General features: G+C 41.4%; 1 protein-coding gene across 9 annotated transcripts in view; it reads left to right on the forward strand.

The window, feature by feature from the left end:
• Nucleotides 1–27,411, forward strand: part of DYNC2H1 (dynein cytoplasmic 2 heavy chain 1) — a 347,574-nt gene that overhangs the window by 4,194 nt on the left and 315,969 nt on the right. For 6 of the 9 annotated variants that reach the window (XM_043579193.1, XM_043579184.1, XM_043579187.1 and 3 more), the window contains exons 2-15: nt 4,420–4,481; nt 5,147–5,282; nt 7,102–7,220; nt 8,179–8,323; nt 9,327–9,559; nt 11,092–11,226; nt 11,326–11,439; nt 11,544–11,655; nt 12,200–12,324; nt 13,442–13,617; nt 17,041–17,236; nt 21,843–21,938; nt 25,604–25,756; nt 26,629–26,727. In XM_043579193.1, the coding sequence (XP_043435128.1) occupies nt 4,420–4,481; nt 5,147–5,282; nt 7,102–7,220; nt 8,179–8,323; nt 9,327–9,559; nt 11,092–11,226; nt 11,326–11,439; nt 11,544–11,655; nt 12,200–12,324; nt 13,442–13,617; nt 17,041–17,236; nt 21,843–21,938; nt 25,604–25,756; nt 26,629–26,727 (1,901 nt within the window). Of the gene's footprint in view, nt 1–4,310; nt 4,482–5,146; nt 5,283–7,101; nt 7,221–8,178; nt 8,324–9,326; nt 9,560–11,091; nt 11,227–11,325; nt 11,440–11,543; nt 11,656–12,199; nt 12,325–13,441; nt 13,618–17,040; nt 17,237–21,842; nt 21,939–25,603; nt 25,757–26,628; nt 26,728–27,411 lie in introns of all 9 variants that reach the window. The other 3 variants (XM_043579189.1, XM_043579191.1, XM_043579192.1) reach the window with 1 other exon arrangement.

A 27,411-nucleotide genomic window follows, 5' to 3' on the forward strand; every position in this document is an offset into this window, starting at 1 on the left:
ACAACTAAAAACATCAACCTTATTTATCAAAAAACTTTTTTTTCTGCCTCTTGAAGTTCTTTGAGGCAAATTCTAGGGTATCTTTTTTTGGGGTATGCGCTGAGCCTATATCAGAGGGAAAGTTTGGTTAGGAATTTGAATCTTTTAGGAAAAGATATAATACAAAGTTTAAATTATTATTATTTTTGAATCCTGGTTTGAGATATTTTGATGGACTTCCTGCACTGCCTTCACTGGCAGGATTGCTTAACAAATGGTTCCTTCGGCGATCAGGACTTAAGTAAACTGTAGCCTCACAAGCAGGAAAGAAAGGCCTCCCACATTACAGGGTCTCAGTAGATGGACGAAAGGCGTGTTTGATTTGATTTTTATTTTTTTCGTTGCTGAATTCTGTGTTTTTTAAAAAACATTTGAGTTAACATACAGAACAATATTGGTTTCAGGTGTCGAATTCAGTGCTTCATCACCTGCAGGGGACACCCAGTGCTCACCCCAGCAGCTCCCTCCTTAGTGCCCCTCCCCATCCACCCCGCAGCGCCTATTTTATGACCTCTTCCTGTCCTATAGGCCCGAATCACTAGGTTGAACAGATGTAAGCGTGGAGTGCAGTTGTTTGGGTGATTGAGTCCTCCACCCCCTTCGCTAGGATTCGTTAGTCCTGGGCTTAGACTGATTCTCTTGAGTAGAGTTTTATTTCGAACTGAATACAGGCAAGCTCTTGGCTCCGCGCGTGTGTGGTATGAAGACGCGAGAAGGATGCCTGCTCATAGATTGCCGCTCCTTTTCTCTTGACACCCGATCGGGCACTGGTGGAAGCAGTTGTGCCCAGGGCCTCGTATGATATTCTCAGCAACACTGTGAGACAGGGATTATTTTTATTTCTATTTTATGGGAAATAGGACTCCCGGGTGTGAACTACCCCGCTTCTCTAATTGGCAGTGGATTTCAGAAGAGGATTCTCTGCTTCCGCCCTCCGGTGGCCTGAGAGGACACACACTCCTCTACAAACAATGAGTCAGGGCACACTGTGGTAGATGCCACTGAAAGTGTAAATACAGGCCTGGGAAAACGGGGAGGGCGTGGATGGGCGCAAATGGGCACAGAGGGATCTTGGGTTGGGTATCGAACATTGAAGCTGCAACTCTGTAAAGTTAATGCCATTACCGTTGGAGCCCAACAACGTATTTTATGTGGAGTCCTGTACCGCACGACAGACCGTTAGTCACCTTGGAAAATGTTTTGTTATGTTATTTATTTATTTATTTGAGAGAGACGGTGTGAGTGAGCAAAGGGCAGAGGGAGAGAACATCTCATGTGGGGCCCGGGCACGGCGAGATCATGACCTGAGCCAAAGTCGGATGCTCGACCGACTGAGCCACCCAGGCACCCACTGTTTTGTTATGAAGTTGTACCCTAGATGTCTGAGAGTCAGCGTGACTTAAGAAGTTCCCAGATGTTTACTGAGTACTTACTCGGGTTTGACACTGTCCTGGGTGCTTGCAGTAAAGCCATGAACACATCAGAATTTGCACAGAGTAACATTCGAGTGGACAAAATAGGCTACAGACATTCATGCAGATGTGTAACATAATCTTGGGCATTGATAAGTGCTGTTTTTAAAAAAAATTTTTTCTTTTAATGTTTGTTTATTTTTGAGAGAGAAGGAGCGTAAGTGGGGGAGGACAGAGAGAGAGGGAGACACAGAATCCAAAGCAGCCCCTCCAGGCTCCAAGCTGTCAGCGCAGAGCCGGATGCGGGGCTCGAACTCAGGAACAGTGAGATCATGACCTGATCATGACCCAGACACCCCAAGTGCTGTTTGTTTGTTTGTTTTTTTAATTTTTAAATGTTTTATTTATTTTTGAGAGAGATTGAGCAAGCAAGCGAGAGTGTGAGACACAGAACTCAAAGCAGGCCTTCGAGAGCTGTCAGCACAGAGCCCGATGTGGGGCTCGAACCCACAAACCGTGGGATCATGACCTGAGGCGAAGTCAGATGTTTAACTGAGCCCCTAAGCACCCCGTGATAAGTGCTGTTTGGATAAAAATAGAATAATGTTCTAGTGATGGGGGTGGAGCCTGGAACTGCATTAAAATAGGGGCGGAGGGACTACCTGTCTGAATTGGTAAACTTAGAAGTGAGTTACTTGAATGAGTTGTGGGCAGACATAAGGTTTAGAGGAAGAGTGTTCTAAGCAGAAGAAATGAAGAGTCCTGAGGCCCTCAGCTGCGTCTCTCCTTGGTTTCGAGGACCCGGCAAAAGAATTAAGTGACTGCAGCAGTGTCATGGTTGGGGAGTGTGGCAGCTGATGGCATGGGGTGATCCCCGAGAACCTTGGACACCATTTAGACTGAGCTCGAGTTCCACTGGTCGTCTTAAACCAGACACCAATGTGCTGTGCTTTATCCTATAGGCTAGAGGTTGGCACACATTTTCTGTGATGTGCCAGACAAGCCCTAACGTAGGCTCTGCAGGCCGTAGTGTCTCTGTTGAGACTACAGCTCTGCCGTGTGTGAAAGACACGTGTACATGAAGCAGTAAGACTGTGTTCCAATAAAACTGTGTTCACAGTAAAATAAAGCTGTTCTAGTAAACTGTTTATTTACAGACACTGATAAGTGAATTTCATATAATTTTTAAGGGTCATGAGATGCCATTATTCTTTTGATTTTTTCTTTAAACCTATTTTGCCTTGTGGGCTGTGCAAAAACAGGCAGTGGGTTGTGGCAGGCCGATGCCTGATGGGTCCCAGCAGGTGAGAAGTTATTTTGCAAGCTCAAAGAAGAACAGCTTTGTAATTTGAATTAATAGCTATCAAAATTTAGTCAGCTAAGGGGGAATAGTAGTTGCCACTGATAGGGAAACTAGCGGGAGAGGCAGCTAGGAGTAGTGATTTTGTTTCCCTGTTTTCAGGGAATGACGAGCAGCTGTGGTCAACTGATCCTTTGCTTTAGCTCTGACTTTGTTTAGGACGAAACTCCTCATCCTGGCTGGTACCTGGGAGCCTTGGCCAGTGACTATGGTTACTGTTTTCAAAGTATGATGATACAGCGTGTATTTTCTGCGTTTTCTTTCTTCAGATAAGTGGGGGGAGAAAGTACAAGGGAATGGAGCACTTAATGACTAAGGAGTGAATTTTTCAAATCTACGTATCTGCAGCTTGTTATTCTCACCTGCTTGTTATTGGAATGATCATGCTAGCAATAGAATTTTTTTTTTTTTAATTTAATGTTTGTTTATTTTTGAGAGAGAGAGTGAGCGAGCAGGGGAGGAGCAGAGAGAGGGAGATGCAGAATCTGAAGCAGGCTCCAGGCCCTGAGCTGTCAGCACAGAGTCCATCGTGGGGCTCAGGCTCATGAACCATGAGATCACTACCCGAGCCAAAGTTGGACGCTCAGCCGACTAAGCCACCCAGCGCCCCTGGCAATAGAATTTTAATGTGTGCAGATGGGAGTTTGAGAAATGCAGCAACACCAAATAAATGCCGGTTTCCTCTTAGTGCATAAAAATATAAAGACCAGGATAAAAGTTTCATGAAATCTCATCTAGAAGGCGTTTTCATACACAGCAGTGAACTTGTTTGAAAGCTTTTAAATGCATATACTTCTCTTCCTGGAAAAAGAAGTGAGAAAAGATGTGAAATATGTATGTAATGCAAAAACTTCTTTTGGGTGATAGACTTTGCAGCTAATGAACTAATTACTATGAACTGACCAACTTTAAACATGGTTGCTTTCATGAATTCCAATTTAGCTCATCGAGTTCCAACTTTAAATAATCTAGTTATGCAACATTAATAAAAAGATGCTCAAGTACTTTAAGGAAAAATTTTGATTCATATGAAGATAATCTAGGAGATAGACAACTTAAGTTCCTTTTGGTAGCTTTGAATTGAGTTAAAAAACACCTTTTAAAATGCTAGTTTCAGGTAAGGGTATAATTAACATCGTTTGTATAGACTTTTTGGAATAGAGTGGAGATGACTACTCATCAGTTTGTAGCTGGGGCATGCAACTTTGTTAGTACCGAGTCTGGTTGGAGTGGAGTAGTTGGCAGTGTATGTCCACAATATTTGTATAGTGATTTCTGTTTATGAACCACTTGTCACTGTAGCTTTATGATACAGTCACATGGAAGTGGGGATACATTTTAATACCCAGATACTCTTAAGGAGCAGGGATAGATGGGTTGTAATATGCTGTAATTATTTGAATTATTTTTCCCCCAAGGGGAAACGTTTTAGGGAAAAGTTTGTTTCAAATATTAACTTTTATGAAGGTAACTTTAAGAATCATTTGTTTATCACCTAGATTGATTTTGCTGACACAAAAGATAAAGTGCTGGTGTTTTTCAAGCTGCGACCTGAAGTAATTACTGATCAGAATCTACATAGTAACATTCTTGTTTCATCTATGTTAGAATCACCTATAAATTCTCTCTATCAAGCCGTGCGGCAAGTATTTGCACCAATGTTGTTAAAGGTAAGTAAAATAAAGTAGCTGTACGGTCATTTTTGGTTTTTGTTTTTTGTTTTTAACATAGGGGTTTGCATTAATGTCTCTATAAACACAGAGAAAAATATTATTTTATTTATTAATATCATTAGTGTTTTTGTTTTTTTAATAATGTAACTTTTTTTTTCAACGTTTATTTATTTTTGGGACAGAGAGAGACAGAGCATGAACAGGGGAGGGGCAGAGAGAGAGGGAGACACAGAATCGGAAACAGGCTCTAGGCTCTGAGCCATCCGCCCAGAGCCCGACGCGGGGCTCGAACTCACGGACCGCAAGATCGTGACCTGGCTGAAGTCGGACGCTTAACCGACTGCGCCACCCAGGCGCCCCAGTGTTTTTGTTTTTGAAAACGTCTCATAAAAATTGAAAAAAATTTTAAAGTCAGCTTCGTTGACAAATAGAAGAATGGGAGAAAGGTATAAATGCAGTCCACACAGCTCTTATGTTGCTATACAGGAAATTACAAAGTTTTGACTGTTGAAAGGACTTTTTTTTCTCCCTTATGTGATGGAGGTAGTCAGGCTTTGAGTGGCATGGTGTATTTGGACTTATTTCTCTCAACAGTATTTTAAGGGGGCCAGTTTGATTGGGGAACTTGTGGTCAATGTTTGCTCTTGTCTGTTTTTATTTAGGATCAGGAATGGAGCAGAGACCTTGATCCCAAACTTCAGAATCTTTTGAGTGAACTAGAAGCTGGGTTGGGCGTAGTTCTACGAAGATCAGACACTAACTTATCAAAATTGAAATTTAAGGAAGATGTCACACGAGGTAGAGAACCCTAACTTAAAGTCAAAATAGCTTTCTTACTAGTATGCTAGTAAATTAAGGTATTTTTTCACAGACTTTTATGAGCCTGAGCTTCCTTTAAATGAGTAGATTTACAAGGATTTTGAGAAGAGGAAAGTGTAATCTTTAACAATGTGCAAGTCATGGCAAGAGAAAATGCAGTTGCTTCTCACAATTTGCGGTAGTTACGTTCTGTAAATTCACTGTGAACACTGCATCGGTAACCACTGAATAGAGCTCCTCGGGCGAAAACAAGGTTAGGTTCCTGTGAGCCTCTGGTCATAACATTTTCTACTCAACATAGAACCATAGTTTACGTGTGTTTCTGCTTAAAGACACTGTTATTAATATAGATTGGTGATTACCCTAGAGCTCACTGCCAACAGCCCTGTAACTCGTGCCTGAGTGAAGCTTCTCTAACACAAGTATTTTCTCAGGAATTCACATCACAGTGTTCTTGGCCTTGGTAACAGTAGGCTGTACTTTTGTCCTGTGCTCGGGGGCCATCTTAAACAGAGCACTCACCAATAAAAAGCCCCCCAAATGAGAAAAACATGCAGCTGGATAGGTTGCAAAAAGGAGAATTGTTTACAGCAGGAGATCTGAAACAGGCAGCGTGGCTTTGTAGAGCCTCAGCTGGGAACGTATGCATGGGGTGACTTGAATTGTTTGTTGCTCTGCACGTGTCTGTGAGCGGTCACGAAAACACCGCAGGCATTGATTTCAGATTACAAGTAAATGTTAAGAAATGGATGAGTTCATAAATCCGGCATCCGTGAATACATAGGATTGACCCCTAATGGTCTACTTGGCAAAGATACTTGATTTTAATTTTAAAAAGTATTTTATCTGAAGCTAGTTATAATTTTATTGTACTTGTAGATGATATTATTTATATGAACTGTTCACATGAAATGCATGACATACACAAATCCTATTTTACAGTACTGGATACAGTTTTACCCTCTGCTTGAGCAGTAAATCAGACACTTTTTGAATCCTATAGGCCTAGAATAGTGCACATATTTGCAGTGTGTGATTAAGCAACTAGAAATTGTCCAGTTCTTTGGGAAATATAAAAGCAAATTGAAAAGTAAGATTATTTTTATTTATTTATATTTTGACATTAAATTACAAGTATTTATTGATTAAATTGTAATCATTTCTAATTTGGATGGTGTTCACTGAGATGCACGGTATGCACAGTGACCGAATGACGACACATGTGAACTACAGTGGGTCGTGTCCGTAAGTCATTAAGGCCACTTCCTTTGAGTAACTAGAAGAAATGAATCCAAACTTAAAATTAGGGCAAGAGCAAAAGTAAATGAATCGACTTTTTGTCATTCTCATTTTTTCTCCTGGCTGTCATGACATTTATGTTTGCGAGGGAACTTGTAGGGTATTTGCATCAAGAAGTAACCCGTCGACCTGGTAGGAAAAGGAGGCGAAAGTGATATGACAGGTTTTAGAATTGTAGCAGTTGCTACAAAGGCTTCGGAAAGCCGTGTGCTGCAGAAGCAAGTTTGCTAGGATTAGATGCAGACTGACAGCCTGCATGTGGATGGTTGACAGACACATACGGGAAACATACTGAGCACCAAACCTGCAAAGCATAAATTTGATGCTGTTAATTGTTGTTAGTGCATTTAGGTAAGAACTGTCTGTTGACAGAAATCGTAAAACTTTATGTACATCTTCGAGAGTACAGGACAGACGCGTAATCAGCAAATGAACCAGATAATTTTCTGGCTTTTCATTCTCAATGGGTATTTCTTTTTTTCCCTTTATACCTTTTCAGGTATTCTTACGCCAAGTGATGAGTTCCAGTTCTGGGTGGAAGAAGCTCATCGTGGAAGTAAGCAGATTAGCAGAGAGAGAGCCGGCTATTTTAAGGAGCTGTTTGAAACCATCGCAAGAGTACGTGGTTCCTACACATGCCAGGCTTCAGATGGAGGTGCTTAGGGCCCAGCTGCATCAGAGTTCCCTCTGTTTTACAGCTGTTACTTGATGGTTATGAACGAAGTACATCCTTCATGTGTAGCAGGGTTTTCTGAAGGTGTGCATGTAACATGGGTACAACTTAGAAACGAAAACTTGTACGAAAGGTAGATTCTAATCTCTAGTACATATTTTTCTCAAAAACGTCATTACTTTTCTGCAGGTAGATAGGAAAAGCAAAGCCTGAAACACTAGCAGACGTTAATCTACGTGGAGGCAGTGGTCCTTTTGAAAGAATGTTCGCTTTATTCAAATTAGCGTTTTGAAGTAATTTGAAGTATGAAAAGTCTTAGTTTTATACTCGATTGATTATTCTTTGAAATATTCAGAGGTTGAATAAGTGAAGATTCTTTTCAAAATAAATGCCTAGTAATTTTCTCTTTATTCCCAAGATTGTTTCAATAATACCATGTTAGTGAAGTGTTTGAAATGGTTTTAAGCTCGTTTTGTGATAATGATGGAATATAAAATAAGAAATCTTGAACTCTAATTGTATTACTGGTAACGTGCAGCACAGTGACCGAATGACGACACGTGTGAACTACAGTGGGTCATGTCCGTAAGTCATTAAGGCCACTTCCTTTGAATAACTAGGAGAAATGAATCCAAACTTAAAATTAGGTCAAGAGCAAAAGTAAATGAATCGACTTTTTGTCATTCTCATTTTTTCTCCTGGCTGTCATGGCATTTATGTTTGCGAGGGAACTTGTAGGGTATTTGCATCAAGAAGTAACCCGTCGACCTGGTAGGAAAAGGAGGTGAAAGTGATGTGACAGGTCTTAGAATTGTAGCAGTTGAAAAGTCTGGGAAAATGTTGACTGTATTGCCTAAGGTACAGTTACCATTACGTTTAAAAATGAATGCCTTTTGGTTTTAGGAGTTCTATAACTTGGACAGTCTATCCTTACTGGAAGTGGTTGACTTGGTGGAGACCACCCGGGATGTTGTAGATGATGTGTGGAGACAAACAGAGCATGATCACTTTCCTGAGTCACGGATGTTACATCTCTTAGATGTCATAGGTACTGGTAAAGAAGTAAACTTGTGGAACTTTGGAAGCCTGCCTTATTATCTTCTAGTTTTTCTTTCAAGTTCTTACTGAAAGTGCTCCTTAATGTAATAATTGTTGCTTAGGGTAACTTTTAGAGCAAATCATATAGGATTATTTAAATGGAAATTTGTATGTAGTTGGTTAATTTAAATAATATGTGTCAAATTCTTTGACCACGAATACAAGTAAATTTACATAGATTTGTAGTCCCTACACGTGTATTAATTTAAGCTTTATTTTGTAATGATTTCCAAAGTCTTAAAGGGTATTGGTTTGTCAGTATTCAAAGTGCATATGCTTTTTAACCTAGAGAATACCATTGGCATTCTTATCCTCAGGAAATATTACACAAGCACATCGAGGTATATGGGCAGGGACATGTACTGTGGCATCATTTGTAGGAGTAGAGAAACATTGTAGGAGTAGAAACAAATAGCATTCGAGAATTGGTTGTATAATGCTACATCCACACAGTAGGCCCTGCAACCTTTTGAAAAAATAATATGTATTTCTGCGCTTGAAAGGTGCACATGGTATATTGAAAGATGCGAAAATAAAAACAAACGTGTGTGTGCATGCATGTCTTGAAAGGTATTTGTTTTTGATAATCTAAGGATGTGGATGTGGTATTTCATAGATCCTTAGTTTGCTAATTTGTATTATTTTAAACTTTGTCATAAGCATGTGTTCTATAATTATTTGTTAAAAAGACATTTCCATTAAAAATTTTCTTTCTTGGGGCACTTGAGTGGCTCAGTCGGTTAAGCGTCCGACTTTGGCTCAGGTCATGATCTCACAGCTCGTGAGTTTGAGGCCTGTGTAAGGCTCTGTGCTGACAGCTCAGAGCCTGGAGACTGCTTCTGATTTTGTGTCTCCCTCTCTCTCTGCCCCTCCCCCACTTTTTCTCTGTCTGTCTCTCAAAAATAAATTAAAACATTAAAAAAATTAAAAAAATTTGCTTTCTCTTTTATTAGGTGGTTCATTTGGAAGATTTGTTCAGAAGAAGTTGGGAACTTTGAATCTGTGGGAAGATCCTTACTATCTTGTGAAAGACCACCTCAGAGCGGGTGTGTCCATTTGTGAACAGTGGGTGATCGCCTGTAACCACCTCACGGGTCAGGTGTGGCAGCGCTATGTTCCTCATCCGTGGAAAAGTGAGAAATACTTCCCTGAAACACTCGACAGACTGGGCAAGCGCCTGGAAGAGGTATCGTTCGTTTCTCTGGATCTCTGACGTTAAGTGTCAGGTAGTCCTCACTTGTTTGGGCATGTATTTATCAGTAATAAGCATTACACATCTGAGAGAAATCATTTATTCTTTTGGGAGAGAATAAGAATTAAAGCTCGTGTGAGATAATTTGTGGCGGTCATGTGACCCAGTGCCCGGTGCCCAGTGGGACCACCTAAGTGCTGGTTTCCATCTGCTTTCTTTCTTCTTTTTCTTTTTTATTCTTTTGAGAGACAATGTGAGCAGGGGAGGGACAGAGAGGGGGGAAGAGAAAGAGAGAGAGAGAGAGAGAGAGTCCCAAGCAGGCTCTGTGCTCTCAGAGCAGAGCCTCATGTGGGGCTCCATCCCATGCCCTGGGATGGTGACCTGAGCCAGAATCCAGAGTCAGCTGCTGAGCCAGCTGAGCCACCCAGAAGCCCCTGTCACTGTGTAGAACAATGAATAATAAGCTGGTATCATGGTAAGTTCCATACATGACTAACGAAATGCTAGTGTTGTTAGGAAGCTGCATGTTCTTACAGTTTGAGTTTCAGTCTATTAGAGCTGTTATCGTCCTCAGATTGCCTGAGCTTTGTGCAGTGAGTGCCCACTTACGTTGGCTCTTAGGTCATTTTGACAGGAACCCAGTTGTCTCCTTGACGACTCCCTTACTTTTGGCCCCCAAGTATGCCCACCCATCTTGGACAGTCTGGTGCCTCGTTTCTGGAATTAGTCATTTCTCTGCTGCTTTTTACTGAAAAATGGTATCTAGCAACAGTTGTGTGGTTGGGGAACGGCTGGTGGTTTCAGGCCTTCCCAGTAGATGGCTGTTATATTGGTATTTTTGGTCTTAGCAAGAGGAAACTGAATCAGTAGTTTGTAGTCCTATTTTGAACTTCGATGAAAGGTTGTAATGTTTTTACTTAATTTTTTAATTGGTGCCGGACATTTTATTTATTCGTTATTTTTTAAATTAAAATACCACACCTTTTATTCATTTAAACTATAGACAATTTTTTCTTTTTTTTTTTAAAGTAGGCTCCATGGCCAGCCTGGGGCTTGATCTCAACAACCCTGAGATCAACAGTTGGTTGTGTGTGCTGCCAACTGAGCCAGCCGGGTGCCCCTGATGGGGGAAGTTTTAGATACAAAATACAACAATTTGTTTTCTACTATTGTAAACTACACATAACAGGGTTGTTAACATATTATTTCATTAGTAGAATGGAACTTAATGCAGAATAATGAAAATTAGAAGTTTTTACATGTGTTGAGGACTCTAAAACGTTGCTTAAATGAACTTTAAACACGTTTAAAAACATTTAGATTTGATGTTTTCATGAGGTTTGAGCACATGGACAGTAGTGTAATGATAGATCTTCGAGTGCCACTTTGCTGATGAGTCGTAATTCTCAAGATTAGTCTTATCATCACTCATTTCAGTGAACCTAGTTTAAATAAGTTCTGGCTCAGTATATTTAGACTTTAGATTGATTTAAATAAATTTGTTGTTTTGATATTTTATGTTTTAGGTCTTGGCTGTTAGAACAATTCATGAGAAGCTTCTTTATTTTTTACCTGCCAGTGAAGAGAAAATGATATGCCTGACTCGAGTATTTGAACCCTTTACCGGCCTGAATCCTGTGCATTATAATCCATATACTGAGGTTGAATCCTGTTTTGTCTGTCAATTTCCTGTTTGTGTCGTCCTTCTCAAGGCAGACATTTATATACTAAAAGTCTAATAATGTTGTTAATTTGTTTAGCCTTTATGGAAAGCTGCAGTGTCTCAGTATGAAAAAATTATTGCACCTGCGGAACAGAAAATAGCAGGAAAATTGAAAATTTATATTTCAGAAATTCAGGACAGCCCACAGCAGGTAAAATGCTGAAATATTTCCCTTAAGCTGTTTTAGGAGATACTTATGTATTTACTAAGTTGATCAACTTAGGATGAATATATACTGTTTTTATTTTACGTTAGCTTCTTCAAGCGTTTCTGAAATACAAAGAGCTGGTGAAGCGTCCAACTATAAGTAAAGAATTGATGTTAGAAAGAGAAACTTTGCTGGCAAGACTTGTGGACTCAGTAAAAGGTAAAAGTTTATCAGAGATTATAGCGTTTACCTGAGAAAATATTTTTGTAGGTTACTTTTTCTTGTATACTATTTAGGATTAAGACTGTATCTTCTAACAATATAGGTGGAAGATTAATTTACTATTTTTGTTACAAATTACAGATTTTTATTATTTATTCTTTTAAATGTTTATTTTTGAGAGAGTGCGAGTTGGGGAGGAGCAGAGAGAGAGGGAGACAGAGGGTCTGAGGCAGGCTCCGAGTTGTCAGCACAGCTGTCAGCCCCATGTGGAGCTTGAACTCACGAACCATGAAAGCATGTCCTGGGCCGAATTCGGACACTCAACCACCAGAGCCATCCAGGCGCGTCAAATTACAGATTTTAAAAATTAGTTATTTTCTTTCTCTGTCTCATTGGCTGCATGGTAAGGTTCCTGAGGGCAAAGGACCAAGTCTTACTATTTTTCTGTTCACCACCTTTAATGTACTACTTGGTGCATGGAAAGCATTTAGGAAATACTTGCTGAATGTGTGTAACCATTTATTTGACTTAAATGTTACAGATTTTCGATTAGACTTTGAGAATCGATGCCGAGGAGTTCCTGGTGAGGCGTCTGGACCACTTGCTGGCAAAAACCTGTCGGAAGTTGTTAATAATATAGTTTGGGTTCGCCAGTTGGAACTGAAGGTACTAGTTTTGATAGATGTTGAAGGATACTAGTTGTAAAATGTGCCAAAGTAATGTAGAAGGCACTCTAGAACTGGAGTGAAAACATTAAAAACATTGTTTTCTTTGGCGTATCCATCTAATTTTCTTGTGCAGATTTCCGAAAAAGGGTACAGACGTGGCTGTAATGGTCTACTCATTTTTATGTAGGAATAATTCTCAAGTCACTTATTACCCAGGTGCCATTGTTACAGGTAAAGTGCCTTCTTAGAAATATTCAAGAGGAAACCATCTTTTACTTATTTTCAAAGGATTGTTTTAATCCTTTGAGATTATCATAGTAGAATGTTGGTCGTTGTGAGGTCTCTCTGAAAGTGTATTTCTGTGAGTAAATCATTCTTGGTTGGAGGGAGTTAAAGGAAATGTGAAGGTAATTATGACTTTGCGTGAGGTAGTGTCAGCAGTTTCTGGGTTAAACGGCTATTATGTTAATGTTTTAGTATTACTAAAATTGATCTCAGATTCTCACGTACTCACTATTTAATGTACATGTTATGGCACTTGACTCATATAATGAACGTTACCTGGTTATAGTCTGTGACTAAGAGCCAGAAGACATAGAATATTATAAAGGCTAGTATATTTGAGAGTTCTGCCTATTGAAGTTTGTATTTTTGATGTTTTATTTTCTGGAATATTCTGCCCGATTTTGTCAGCCAGCTTTCCAAATTGCTATAAGTTTCTTCGTACAGTTGTGGAAGAAAGGCATTTCTTTCTTTTGATTGCTATTCTGACTGGCAGTTATTGTTTGAGCTGTTTGCGAGAGCACTTAGCACATTATTGCTTCCTTTGTGTAGGGACATTGCTGAATTCTTGGGAGTTTGCCTTGAATTTCCCTTACCTTACCCTTCAGGTTATACCCAGTCATCTGTGTTTTGTTATTCTGAGGTTATCCAAAGCGGAGCAGAGTAGGGGTTGATTTTCTTACATTCCTTGGCAAGTTTTCTATTTTACTGTGTATAGTTGAATGGGAAAATAATTTCTGAATCACAGATTAGAGAATGTGGTTCCTTTTGTGCTAATCTGATAGTAAGTATTAATACATTCTTGTAATATTCATGTAATTTGGCTTTTTAAGGTGGATGACACTCTCAAGATTGCAGAAGCTCTTTTATCTGACTTGTCAGGATTTCGATCTTTCCATCGAGCTGCCGAAGATCTGTTAGACCAGTTTAAACTGTATGAACAAGAACAATTTGATGATTGGTCCAGGGACATTCAGTCCGGTTTGTCTGATTCCAGATCCGGCTTGTGGTAAGTGTAACTACACTAAACAGTGAAATCTACACAAGGATCTTGTTTCTTATGTGAGTAATCTAAGTGACAGGATGGAATTAATGATCTCTCTTCTCTCCTTTCCCCAAACTTGCTGCTGCTCCTTAAAAAAATTTGTGTTAGTTGGGGCGCCTGGGTGGCGCAGTCGGTTAAGCGTCCGACTCCAGTCAGGTCACGATCTCGCGGTCCGTGAGTTCGAGCCCCGAGTCAGGCTCTGGGCTGATGGCTCGGAGCCTGGAGCCTGTTTCCGATTCTGTGTCTCCCTCTCTCTCTCTGCCCCTCCCCCGTTCATGCTCTGTCTTTCTCTGTCCCAAAAATAAATAAACGTTAAAAAAAAAAAATTTGTGTTAGTTTTTGATTTTCAGCTTTTAAGTACTGACAGTTGGGGACTTGGGAGATTGAGTTAGTTGGCCACGCGCCTTGCTTCTTGGGTCTGTTTCTCAGACCTACAGATTCTGATTTTGGAATGAGGCTGTCCTTTCCCGTGGTTCTTTGCTATCGATATTCATATATGTTTTTCTACCTTTTTTACGTGAAGATTATTTACATGGACACACACACAAACACACCATTATCAATTGTAAAATTTCATAATTTCAAACTCTTTGAGGTAGAGAGTATTTCTTTTTTTTTTTTTTTTTTTTTTAACGTTTTTTTATTTATTTTTGAGATAGAGAGAGACAGAGCATGAACGGGAGAGGGGCAGAGAGAGAGGGAGACACAGAATTGGAAACAGGCTCCAGGCTCTGAGCCATCAGCCCAGAGCCCGACGCGGGGCTCGAACTCACGGACCGCGAGATCGTGACCTGGCTGAAGTCGGACGCTTAACCGACTGCGCCACCCAGGCGCCCCGAGAGTATTTCTTTATGAAATACTCTTATGGCACCTACCATAGGGTAAGGGTTTGGTCAACATTTATTGAGCTAGATTGAACCTAATTTAGTTGGCTAACCTAATTATTCTAATGGCTGTTTAAAATGGATGGTCTAGGGGCGCCTGGGTGGCTCAGTTTATAAAGCATCCGACTTCAGCTCAGGTAATGATCTCACAGTCTGTGGGTTCGAGTCCCGTGTCGGGCTCTATGCTGACAGCTCAGCCTGGAGCCTGCTTCAGATTCTGTGTCTCCCTCTCTCTCTGCCCCTCCCCTGCTCATGCTTTGTCTCTCAAAAAATAAAATAAAATAAAAAAGAAAAAATGTCCTGTTTAAAAAAAAAAAAGTATGGTCTGGAAAAACCATTGTTTCTTTGTTCAGGTAAACTTTTCTTAGTGTATTATTATATTTTTAGAAACTAGTCATGTTTTAGTTTTTAGAATCTTGTTACTTTTCAAAAGTTAATTTTGTTCATAATATGAAATTCTGTGTATTTTCCCTATGCTGCTACAAAGAATATTTAGGTCCAAAAATGGTAGCTTCTTAGGCTGAATGAATAATTTTCTTCCCCTTATCTTTCATTTTGATTGTGTTCTTCTCTTCAAAGAACCAGAAAGTACCAGGGCATAATGGTTATAACTGTGCCATTTAACTCTTTCCCTTCCTACTGAAACCTGAAATAGGAGAGATGCTGGGGAAAAAAGTTCTGTAGTCAAGTCCATTTGGGAAAATTTCACACTTTTATCCTTGTAGTTCTAGTGGAGATCCTCTGTGTATAATAGCATGCTAGAGGATTGAGACTTTCTGGAAAGAAGTCTGTTCAACTTTGTTTATCCTGGTGTTTTCCATTTGCCGATGAAATACTCTGACTTCTGCTTTTTTTTCTGGGCAAAACCCATCACTGTTCCATAAAATCAGTGTGTTTTAGAATATATTTCAGGATATGCTGGTATATAGAAAGTAATTTTGAAGGTTAGTTGCAAATAAAGAAAGGCAGAGAAACTGACCATTAAAATTTTCTGACAGGCTTTATGTTATAGGAAAGTTGGGGCTAAATCATTATCCTAAGCCATTTTAAAGTATCTACCGTTTTTAACTTTTTTTTTTTTTAAGTTTATTTATTTTGAGGGAGAGTGTGCCCATGCGCAAACTGGGGGGGAACAGAGAGAGGGAGAGGGAGAGGGAAAGAGAGAATCACAAGCAGGCTCCACGCTGTCAGCACAGAGCCTGTCGTGGGACTCGATCCCATGAACCATGAGATCATGACCTGAGCTAAAACCAAGAGTCAGCTGCTTAATCAACTGAGCCACACAGGTGCCCCCAAAGTGTCTCCCTTTTATTATGCTTTATTATATGTGTTGTTATGTGGGTGGGATAGATTTGTTCTTTGCTTTTCAGTAGCTTGCGTTTTAAGACCTACGTGTTTTCTAAATGATAAAAGTGATTCGAAGGAATAAGCATTATATAAACCTGATCCTGAAAGAGAGGTCATGAGAATAAAATACTTGTTGATCACTTTAGCTCAGTGTTGTCACAGTCCACGCCGACTTGAATGACCTGATTTAAAAGTAGCTGCTGTAGCCTTGAAAGAAACACAAAGGCCAGTCCTTAGGTAGAGAAACAAAGATCCGAGGAATGAAACATTTGAGTATCTCTACTCCTACCATTTTTATGTTCTTTGTCACTGATCCTTTTTTTTTTTTTAATGTTTATTTCTGAGACAGAGACAGAGCATCAGTGAGGGAGGGGCAGAGAGAGAGGGACACAGAATCTGAAGCAGGCTCCAGGCTCTGAGCTGTCAGCACAGAGCCCCATGTGGGGCTCGAACTCACAGACCACAAGATCATGACCTGAGCCAAAGCTGGACTCTCAACCGACTGAGCCACCCAGGCGCCCCTATCATTGATCCTTTAATGAAAGTATTAAAGGGCCAAGTAGGCTGACTCAAAAAAAAAAAAAAATCTAAGGTACCCTTTAGAAGATGAATCAGCACCTTTTCTCTTTTTTTAAATTTTTACATTTTTTTAATGTTTATTTTTGAAAGAGAAACAGAGAGAGAGCATAAGGGAGGGGCAGAGAGAGAGGGAGCCACAGAATCTGAAGTAGGTTCCATGCTCTGAACTGTCAGAACAGAGCCCGATGCGGGGCTCAAACTCAGGAATGGTGAGATCATGACCTGAGCCGAAGTCGGTTGCTTAACTGACTGAACCCCCCAGGTTTCCCCAAACCTTTTCTGCTTATGGTGAATATGATGTGAGTTTTGAGTCTTAGCTGAAGGCTAAGCAACTGATTTTTCTGACTTCAAAAAACTGCTTGAGTGAAATATTAATGTGATGGTGTAGTTTGGGTATTGCAGTTTATTACCAAGATCTGAATTGTGAGATATTATGTAGAAAAAAAGATTACTTGGAAACCATGATTAAAATTTTTTTTTACTTTAATTTTATATTTATAGAAAAGTTATAAAAACTACTGTGTTTTTTATGTCAAGAGTGAGAACGTGAAACTTAAGAAGTTATTTTATTTTGTAGCATCGAGGCTAATAGTCGAATTATGGAATTGGATCCTAGTGATGGATCATTAAAGGTGCATTATTCAGATCGGTTGGTGATTCTCCTGAGAGAAGTTCGTCAGCTTTCTGCTCTTGGCTTTGTTATTCCTGCCAAAATACAGCAAGTTGCAAACATTGCACAGAAATTCTGCAAGCAAGCAATTATTCTTAAACAAGTATGGCATTACATTTTTGAATATATGACTGTTCTGAGTTCATTGCATTAGGCTATTTTAAGGGCTTCATTTTCTACTTTTGTTATTTTTTAGGCTAATAGAATAGCACCAGTGAGTCTTGTGAAATTATGGTTTGCTAAATGACTACTTTACAAAATTTGCTTTTTAAGCCTATAGAGGAATTCATTAATTTGAAGTATTGATATTCATTCTAAAAACATTTGGAAAATTAGAATGTAATTTTTTTTTTTTCCTTTTTCTTTCATGTTACATGCATGGATATTAAAGGACTTTCTAACCAAAGTGTTCTCTGTCCTCCGCTCACCTTCAGTAGGCAGGTTCTTAGAGATTTACAAGGCTGATGGACTAGTCTCTATTTCTGGTCATTTCCTGGGTCTATCTGTTCAGCACATTGCCATCATATCATTTACCTGTTTATTTTTTTAATGTTTTTTAAAGTTTGCTTATTTATTTTGAGAAAGAGAGCGGGCACATGTTTGTTAGTGGCAGAAGCAGGCACGGGGGGGGAGAGAGAGAGGGAGAGAGAGAGAGAGAGAGAGAGAAAGAGAGAAAGAGAGAAAGAGAAAGAGAAAGCCAGGTAGGCTCTGCACTGTCAGCGCAGAGCCCAGTGAGGGCTCAAACTCATGAACTATGAGGTCATGACCTGAGCCGAAATCAAGAGTCAGATGCTTCACCCATAGATCCACCCAGGTGTCTCACATTTCCCTGTTTAAAGCCAACTATTACCCCTCGTTGTGTCTCTCTTTAGCACAGTCCTCAGGCCCTTGTTAATCATGCTCTAACTGACCTGACTGGCTGTGGCCTTCACCGCCTGGACTCTTCCCTTCAGGTTGTGCCCTATGCTTCAATCACACGAGACCCGGTTCTCCTCTGAACGTGTCTCCATGCATGGATACCTGTTCCTTCTTAGTAGAAAACTCAGAGTCATCCCTAATTCCCCACTCAGAAATCTCTTGTTTTGTTTTCCTTTGGCTGATCCGTCCTTACTCCGTATGCAGTATGCACATCAGTCTTGAACGCTTTTCTGTAGTATTGGATGTGTTTTGTCTTTTCGCTCATGTAATTAACAGATCTTAGAGGTCAGGAATGGTATCTTAGAGACAAGAATAGTATCTTAGAGGCAGGAATGGTATCTTTGAGGCAGGAGTGGTATCTTAGAGGCAGGAGTGGTATCTTAGAGGCAGGAATGGTATCTTAGAGGCAGGAGTGGTATCTTAGAGGCAGGAATCGTATCTTAGAGGCAGGAATCGTATCTTAGTGGTCAGGAACAGTATGTTAGTGGTCAGGAACAATATATTAGAGGCAAGAGCAGTATCCTGCATGTCTTGCTCTCCATCTGTTCTTTGAGCGAGGATCCACTGAGCACCTGTACTGCTGTGCACAGTGTAGCGAGGGTGTGAGATGAATACGCGGCTGCTGTATTCTGGCACATGGTTTCTCGGCCTCAGCACTGTTAACATTTTGCACCACTTCTTTTCTGTGGGGGCGTCCTGTGCATTTTAGTAGCCTCTCTGGCCGGTAGCACCTGCCTAGTACTGACATTCAAAGGTGTCTCCTGATGTTGCCAAGTGTCCCCTTGGGTGCAAATCAACCATGGTTGCGAACCACTGGTCTAGAGGGAGAGAGTGAGAACAAACAATGAATCCTCATAAATATCAGGCCTTCTGGTAGATACCTTATTTATGTTATTTCAGTTAACTCCCCGTTTTTCACATAACTAATTGGGGATCCGATTCATAACATAGTTTTTCTGATGCCACGTAGCTAGTAAGCGATGAAGCTGGGATTTGATACCAAAGGTGGCTCCAAAGCCCATATTTATTCCATTAAGTTTATGTACTGATGACAGATAAGTGAAAACTTGATAAAATAGGTATTGGGGTACCTGGGAGGCTCAGTCAGTTGAGCATCCAACTTCGACTTAGGTCATGATCTCGTGGTTCGTGGGTTCGAGCCCTGTGTTGCGCTCTGTGCTGACTGTGGAGGCTGGATCCTGCTTCAGATTCTGGGGTATCGCTCTCTCTGCTCCTCCCCCAGTCATGCTCTGTCTCTCTCTCTCTCTCTCTCTCTCTCTCATAAGTAAATAACCATTAAAAAAATAGGTAATATATTATGAGTACTCTATTAAAGATTTTGTAAAGTCCCAGGAAAGCATAGAGGTGGCAGTTTTCAGTTATTTCCTGGGTAGGGGTAGAGGCAGTATCAGATAAATCCTTACGGAGGAATGCTGTTTGGTGTGAGCCTGGAGGGGTATGTGAGTTCTCTCAGGACCACAAGGGTGGGGTGGGTGGGTGTTACACAGAGGGTCTGCGTCTTCGAAAGCAGAGAGGCTTGCTCACTGTCGTATACTGTGTATTTAGTGCACGACACAGGAGCTCCAAGGATGAGTGTGGTCATGTAGCATCGGCATTTCCCCTGGGGAGATCTGTTTACGTGTACCTTCACTTCTGAGCAAGAATTCAGCCGGAGCAGGGAGTGGGAAGTGGGAGTTGGTTAGAGAGTAGCTCAGCCAGATTGCTGTAATTCTGTGTATTCTTTTGCTTCTAGTGTTCTGGAATAGGCTTTTTCTTGGACCGCGACTGTGGTATAGAATAAATACCCTGGATATCCTCCACCAAATACAGCCTATTTTTATATGTACTAGTGGCAGGACGCAGACCATCTATAAAATTAGGAAATATTTTTTAAGATAGTACTCTGGGCCAAGTGTATTGTGAGGTGCTGGGGATACAGACATGAAAAGACCATCGTTTTCAATTCCTTCGACTACTCCATGGTGTCCACTTGATCTGCTTCCCTGAACCTCTCCTTTTCCCCCAACAGAGTTGACAGTTGCTCTTTCGTTCGTCAGTGTACCTTGTGGGTATCTCTGGTTTTTGATTCCTTGATTGAAGAAATAATTACCAAGTGCCTACTGTTTGCTAGATGCTGTTCTTGAAGCAGGTGTTGTAATTTGGGAGCTAGGGTAGTGCTAAGTACTGTGAAGCAAAAGAAAAAACGATTGGAGCAGAGACTGCCGTGTTATACAGAGTGGTCAGGGTAGGCCTTGAAAGGTGATATTTGGGAAGAGATACGACTTCAAGTGACACAGAACCTTGCAGGTGTCTGGAGGAAGGCTGTTGGGTGCAGGACGTTCACACGTGGCTCCTGAGGGAGACTCCCCTGGAGGTCACAGGAGCAGCAAGGAGCCCAGCGTGGCCGCCCTGCAGTGAGGCTCTGTGGTGGGGCAGCTTATGTAAAACGTATGTTCTGGGGGAGCGGCATGGCTTGGGGATTTGGGTTTTATTCGACAGCGTATTGGGAAGCCAGTGGAAGGTTTTAGGTGAGAATGTTGGGATTTGGGATTTTATCCTCACATGCAGTGGGGAGTCATCGGGAGTTTTGGTGTAGCAAATAGAATAGTGTGATTTATCTTTAGGAAGGACCACTCTGGCTTCTTTGAATGCTTTGAACAGACACTAGGAAGCCACCGCTGGAGACAGACCAGTTTGGAGACGGCCACACTGGTCTTGTCGAGCGATGGGGGTGCTCACCCTCCTTGGGGTTGGTGGACGTGGGTGACATGGTTGCCTGTAACGTATGTTGTAAAAGTGTAGGCAATAGACAAATTCATGATTTCACTCGTGTAATTTAAGAAACAAAACTGACGAACATATGGGAAGGGAGGGGAAAAAGAGAAGAAAACAAACCACAAGAGACTTTTTTTTTTTTAAGTTTATTTATTTCAAAAGAGAGAAAGGGAGTGTGTTGGTGTGTGGGGGAGGGACCGAGAGAGAGAGAGAGAGAGACAGACAGACAGACAGAATCCCAAGCAAGTCTTGCTGTCAGCATAGAGTCCAATGCAGGACTCTATCCCACAGCCTGTGAGTTGAGATAATACCTGAGCTGAAGTCAGACTCTCAACGGACTGAGAGACCAGGCATCCTGTCTACAAGAGAGTCCTAAGTACAGACAATACCCTGAGGGCTGCTGGAGGTGGGGAGGGGGGGAGGATGAGTTACCTGGTGATGAGCCCCAGGGGTTGTAGGTGAGAGCTGAATCACTGAATTCTGCTCTCAAAACCAATACTGCTCAGTCTGTTACTAACTAGAATTTGAATAAAAAATAAATAAAAACCAAACAAAAAGTATAGTCAGTAGACTTCATTGATGTGGGATGTAAAAGAAAAGTAAAGGACAACTCAAGGATCTCTTGGTCTGAGAAGTGGATTGTTAAATGCTGACAAAGGAACACGTTTGCAGAGTTGCAGGAGTGAAGAGTTCAGTTTTTAGCATTTGATATGCTTTTCTGGTTTCCATATTTCCCCTGAGACTGTGAACTTCTTGGTCACAGGGACTGGGTTTTCTAGTCTTTGTTTAATCAGCCCCTGGGACGGGACTTGGCACATTGTGGGAACTCAGCAAGGAGTGACTGCGTTTGTTAACATGGGCATCAGTGCTGTATTAGAGATGAAAAGCTGCTTCTTGTTAAATCTTACGATGAGAAGCATTGATGTTTCCGTTCAAACAAGTAAAAATGAAAACAGGTGAAAAATTAAGTGTCTTAGTTATTAATGATTGTTGCTAATTGTACTTTTACTTTGTAGGTGGCACATTTTTACAATTCCATCGATCAACAAATGATTCAAAGTCAGAGACCAATGATGTTACAATCCGCATTAGCATTTGAACAGATAATTAAGGTAAATGGACTTTCTGTGTTATAATAATTAGATTTTACTTGTGAGGTGTTTCTTGTTTCTTAGTTTTTTAGTGTACCCTTCAGCTTAATATTGATCTGAGGTTTTGTTTCCCAGTGACTTCCTTCACTCTTAACAAGTAACACTTGTAGATTTAAGTGGTTGTAGTGTTTCACATATTCAGGTGCTGAGTTTGATCCTGTGAATTAATACATGTAGTATACAACTTGTGTGCTATTATATTTACTTATTCACTGAATTGTGAGGTCTTTTTTTTTTTTTAAGTTTATTTTTCATGGGCACCTGGGTGGCTCAGTTGGTTAAGCGTTGACTTCAGCTGAGGTCATGATCTCGTGGTTTGTGAGTTGGAGCCCCATGTCCGGCTCCGTGCTGACAGCTCAGAGCCTGGAGTCTGCTTGGGATTCTGTATCTCCCTTGCTTTCTGTCCCTCCCCCGTTTGCACTCTTGTCTCTCTCTCTCAAAAATAAATAACATTAAAAAGAATTTTATTTTTGAGAGAGACAGAGACAAAGTGTGAGTGGGGGAGGGGCAGAGAGAGAAAGGGAGACGCAGAATCCCAAGCAGGCTCCCAGCTCTGAGATGTCAGCACAGAGCCTTATGCGGGGCTGGAACCCATGCGACCGTGGGATCATGACCTGAGCTGAGATCAAGAGTCAGATGCTTAACTGACTGAGCCACCCAGGCGCCCCTGAATTGTGAGGTCCTTATATACCAGTCTTTAATGCTTTTCTGTCGTCTCCTGATTTTATACTTTGAGGTTTATTTGGCTTTTTTTATCTGTGCTTGTTTAAATATCCATGCATATGGCATTAGGAAAACCTACACTAGTTTTCAAACTATCCTATTACTATGTGACTTGTAGCTTTTTGAAATCTATAATTTTAGTCTTAACAGACATAAAATATTTAAAGATTAAGTAGAAGAGGAATATACCCTTTTCTTATTGTTTTATTTGCAAGTGGATCAGTGGTTGTGATTTTCCTCAAGACTGCGCCCAGTTTCTGTGCTTTTGTAGGAGGACTGCTAGGTCATGGTGTAGTTGTACTCACGGCCAATCTCCTTATGGTCTCCTGCAGCAGGAGGTGCAGAGCAGAGTCCATACAGGGAAGGGCCTGGAACGAAGGCTGGGCAAACGGGGCGCTGGCTGTCAGGAACCCCTCCCTGTGGACCCACACAGGGCGTCCTCCACCTGCCCCCGCACCCCTGCCCTGCTCCCCATCACAAGTTGTAATACATGTGATGTTTTCTCACCGGGAAGACCATTAGAGACTCTGTACCTGGGCACTTTTGGGGGACTCGTCCTGGAGGTATCTTCTGCCTGATAATGTACCAAACTTCCAGATGCCCAGAAGGAGATCAAGTGTTGAGTATAAACTGTGTGGTTGAGCTACCATGAGCTGTCTTACAAGTTAGGGTGGTGGGGGGCCTCCAAGATCCACGTGTGCAGGTGCCAGGGCCGCATCAGGGTCAGGGTCAGGGTCAGGATGTTAAATAGGCCTTTAAGGGATGGCAGTCAGATCTACTACATTAATTTTGTTCTCACTAGTTCTCAGGCCTACAATTTACAACAAGTCCTATAATTCATATTACAGATTTTTAAATTTTTAAAATTTTTTTAATGAAAAATTTTTTATTGCGAAAGCTCCAAACTTTATAATGCAAAGTTTAAAAAACACAGGTAAACAACAGGAAAAAAGGTGTTTTAAAAACTGTATCACCAAGAGATGGCCATTGTTAGCAGTCTGGAGTATATCCTTTAAATTTTTTTTTCTGTGCCTGTTTACAAGTGTACTTTTGAAAATGGGAAATATTTTATTATTTTTTTACCCCTTTTTACCAAATAGATAATGTTTAATTGCACACCTTTAGGACTTTTTCTTCTCTAATAAATATACTCAAAGAAATATCTGTTGATATTTCTATGAGAAATTGGGTTGTGAGAAGTACATCATTATATTAGCATATGTTAAATGAGACCGAATAGTAGAGAAGAAACCAAGATGGAAGGAGCAAGAATGCCAAGGTTCTCTCTAATCCTCTGGCCACTCGCTGTCTCCGAGGGCAGGGACTCTGACTTACTTACCTTCATGACCTGTAGCAGTGCGACAGTGGGTCATGTGTGGTGGTTGCTCATGCATGCTTTCTAGGCTGTTGCATGGAGTGCTCTGTTGGATTGAATACGATTGCGTTTCATCCATTCAGTGGCTGCGTATGGAGGGTCTGCTGTATTCTGGACGTGAGTGATCCCCAGCCTTGCCAGGCAGCACATCAAGGATGTGTAGAAACCTGACTGCTGTTGGGCACTTTCTCCCCTCCATCCTTACATATTTGTCCTGACTGTGTAGTACTGTCTGTGTGCACACAGCACCAGGCACATGGGGTTTTGATTTTTGCTTCAGTCATCAGGTAGCATTTAAGAAATTCACAAGAAGGACAGTTTGTTTTATATTGACATTTCCCTAATCCCAGAGTTTTCCTTTGCTTTTGAGGTCCTTACCGAGAGAATTGGTTTTAGCCATGTCTTATGAGCAGCTTTGCAACGGATTCTCTTGTCTTTTCCTTTGTCCCGCAATGTTTGTATTCCCCCCTTTACCGAAGGATATTGTTACCAGAAATGAAAGTCACAGTTGACAGATCTGTTAGCACTTTCAGAATCTTCTACTTCCTCCTGGTTGTCATGGTCTTAGCTTTTGAGTTTGCGGTCCTTTCTGAGTAGCGTTTCTCTGTGACGGAATGAAGCGTAGTGATCCCCGAGTGAGTGTGTGTGCTCCACACTCTGCTGGGCCCTGCAGGAACCGTCCTGGACTTGCTCGGCTTCCCGTGAGGGAGTGGGAGTTGAGTGCCCCGTTCAGGGCACTGACACCTTCCCTTGAGGGTGGGCCCGGCCTGTGCTGCCCCTAAGCAGGGTATGAGCCTGGCCCCTACTCGAGCCCTGTTCACGTGGCTGGGAGGGAGCACTGGGCTGACCTGCCTGCCCGGGGGTGGGCAGCTCGTTGTTCAGCCAGCCTTCCCTTGGCCAGGACTTGAACACTCCTGGCCTTTGATTGGTGGATGGAGGGTCAGCCCCCTGTTTGGTCCTGCTCAGGCTGCAGAGCTGTGGCATTTCTGTTGGTGTTTGGCCAGAGGAGGGTGGGTATTGCTGAAGGTTCCCTTGGACCACAGTGTTCCCAGTCCTTTGGCCAGAGGGAGCCGGCTTCTTCTGGAGCTTGTGGTGTGTTCCTGGAGGTGACTCCTGGTGGGAGGCGTGTCCATCGCCCTGTCCTGCACATATGGAGACGGTGAGGAAGCGTGCATGTGTCTCTCCTCAGCTCTCCAGGCCTCAAGGTCGTCTGCTGCCTTCCACCTGTCATTCCTGTATGTGTGCGTGTGTGTGTGTGTGTGTGTGTGTGTGTGTGTGTGAGGGAGAGAGAGAGAGAGAGAGGTCAATCTAGCTCATCTAGGGCTGTTTCACTCTAAGAGAGGAAACTTGGGAGGGAGGGAGCTATTCATTTTGCCACATTGCCTTATTGTTTATAAAATGGAAGTATTACTCTATGCGTCCTCATTGCAGATAGTGTTAGGAATAACTGGACTGAAGATGGACAGGGTGAAATCTTGTGGAAAAAAGAAATGCATTGTATTGATAAATGGCATTTGTTGTACCTTAGAATTCAAAAGCAGGAAGTGGGGGAAAGTCACAGATTACTTGGGATAATCCTAAAGAATTAGAAGCCTACATCCAAAAGCTCCAAAATGCTGCCCAACGACTTGCCACTGAAAATAGAAAACTGAGAAAATGGCACACTACATTTTGTGAAAAGGTAGGTTTTATTTGTACAATTAGATAATCTATGAAGAGTATTATTAAAATGGTAATTGGGATGTAATTTTATTCTTTTTAAATTAAAAAAAAATTAAGTTTATTTATTTTTGAGAGAGGGACAGAGCAGGGCAGGGGCAGAGACAGAGAGTAAGAGAGAGAGAGAGAGAGAGAGAGAGAGAGAGAGAGAGAGAGAGAGAATCCCAAGCAGGCTCTGCACTGTCAGCACAGAGCCCGATGTGGGTGGGACTCGAACTCAGAAACTGTGAGATCATGACCTGGACTGAAATCAAGAGTTGGATGCTTAGTTGACTGAACCCCCCCAGGCACCGTGTGTTATAATTTGAAATAGTTTTTACTTATTTGGAAGTCTAATTATTTAACAGACTTACGGTTGCCAAAATAGTACAGAGTTCACACTTATTGACTTCCTCTGTTGTTAACAACTTGAACAACCATACTACATTTATGATAACTAGGCAATAGGCGGGTTTTGAATTTTACAGCTTTTCCACTGATGTCTTTTTGCATTTGGTCGTTGAGTCTCTGTAGTCTCCTCCTCCTTCTGAGACTTTCCTTGCTTGTCATCACCTTGATACTCGTTACAGAATCGGTCATTTTTTTGTAGAAAGTGTCTCAGTGTGGTTTGTATGAAGCTCTCTCATTCTTAGATCACGGTGATGCGGTTCTGACAGAAATACCGCAGCAGCGATGTTTGCCTTTGTCGGGGTATCAATCAGTTATTTCTATGTCTTACTATCGGTTGAATTAATCTTGATCACTCGGTTGACGTGGTTGGTATCGGTTTTCCTACCGAAAAGTTACTGCTTTTCCAGGGTTACTTTGCGACTGCTGTGCTTTAATTTTTAACAGGTCGTCTTTCTCATGAACATTGATCTGCTTCGGCAGCAGCAGCGTTGGAAAGATGGATTACAAGAACTGAGAACTGGCTTAGCAAGCGTAGAAGCCCAGGTAATTATGTTTTCCTTGGTGTCAACTCTTCGAGTGTGATCTTTTCAGAAGGTAAATATAGGAGTTGAGGACGAGTTCATAAGGTTATCTGTAAATCTTTACTAAGAAATTTCTTTTTTTTTTTTTTAAATTTTTTTTTCAACGTTTTTTATTTATTTTTGGGACAGAGAGAGACAGAGCATGAATGGGGGAGGGACAGAGAGAGAGGGAGACACAGAATCGGAAACAGGCTCCAGGCTCCGAGCCATCAGCCCAGAGCCTGACGCGGGGCTCGAACTCCCGGACCGCGAGATCGTGACCTGGCTGAAGTCGGACGCTTAACCGACTGCGCCACCCAGGCGCCCCAAGAAATTTCTAATAAATGTAGAGTTCTACCGAATTGTATATAAAGACCACAAATTAGCAATGCATTTACATTTAAAAATATAAAAATAAGTTTTCATTTATCTTTTGGAACGTCCAGTTTCTCAGTTCAGACTTAGTAGTTTCTTTGACTTGGTGCTTAAACGTTACCGTTGTTTAGTTTTCTTTTAGCTGGTGGAGACATGTGTAGAACATGAAGCGAAGTTGGGCAGAAGCCCAGTAATTGAAATAACCGTTTCAGAGTGTTTTCCTTTTTTTTGGGTAAAATTCCATTTCCATACACATTTTGATAAATTATGATATTTATGTAAGTGTAATGCA

Source organism: Prionailurus bengalensis, chromosome D1 (genome assembly GCF_016509475.1).
Source record: "Prionailurus bengalensis isolate Pbe53 chromosome D1, Fcat_Pben_1.1_paternal_pri, whole genome shotgun sequence".
Classification (NCBI taxonomy): domain Eukaryota; kingdom Metazoa; phylum Chordata; class Mammalia; order Carnivora; family Felidae; genus Prionailurus; species Prionailurus bengalensis.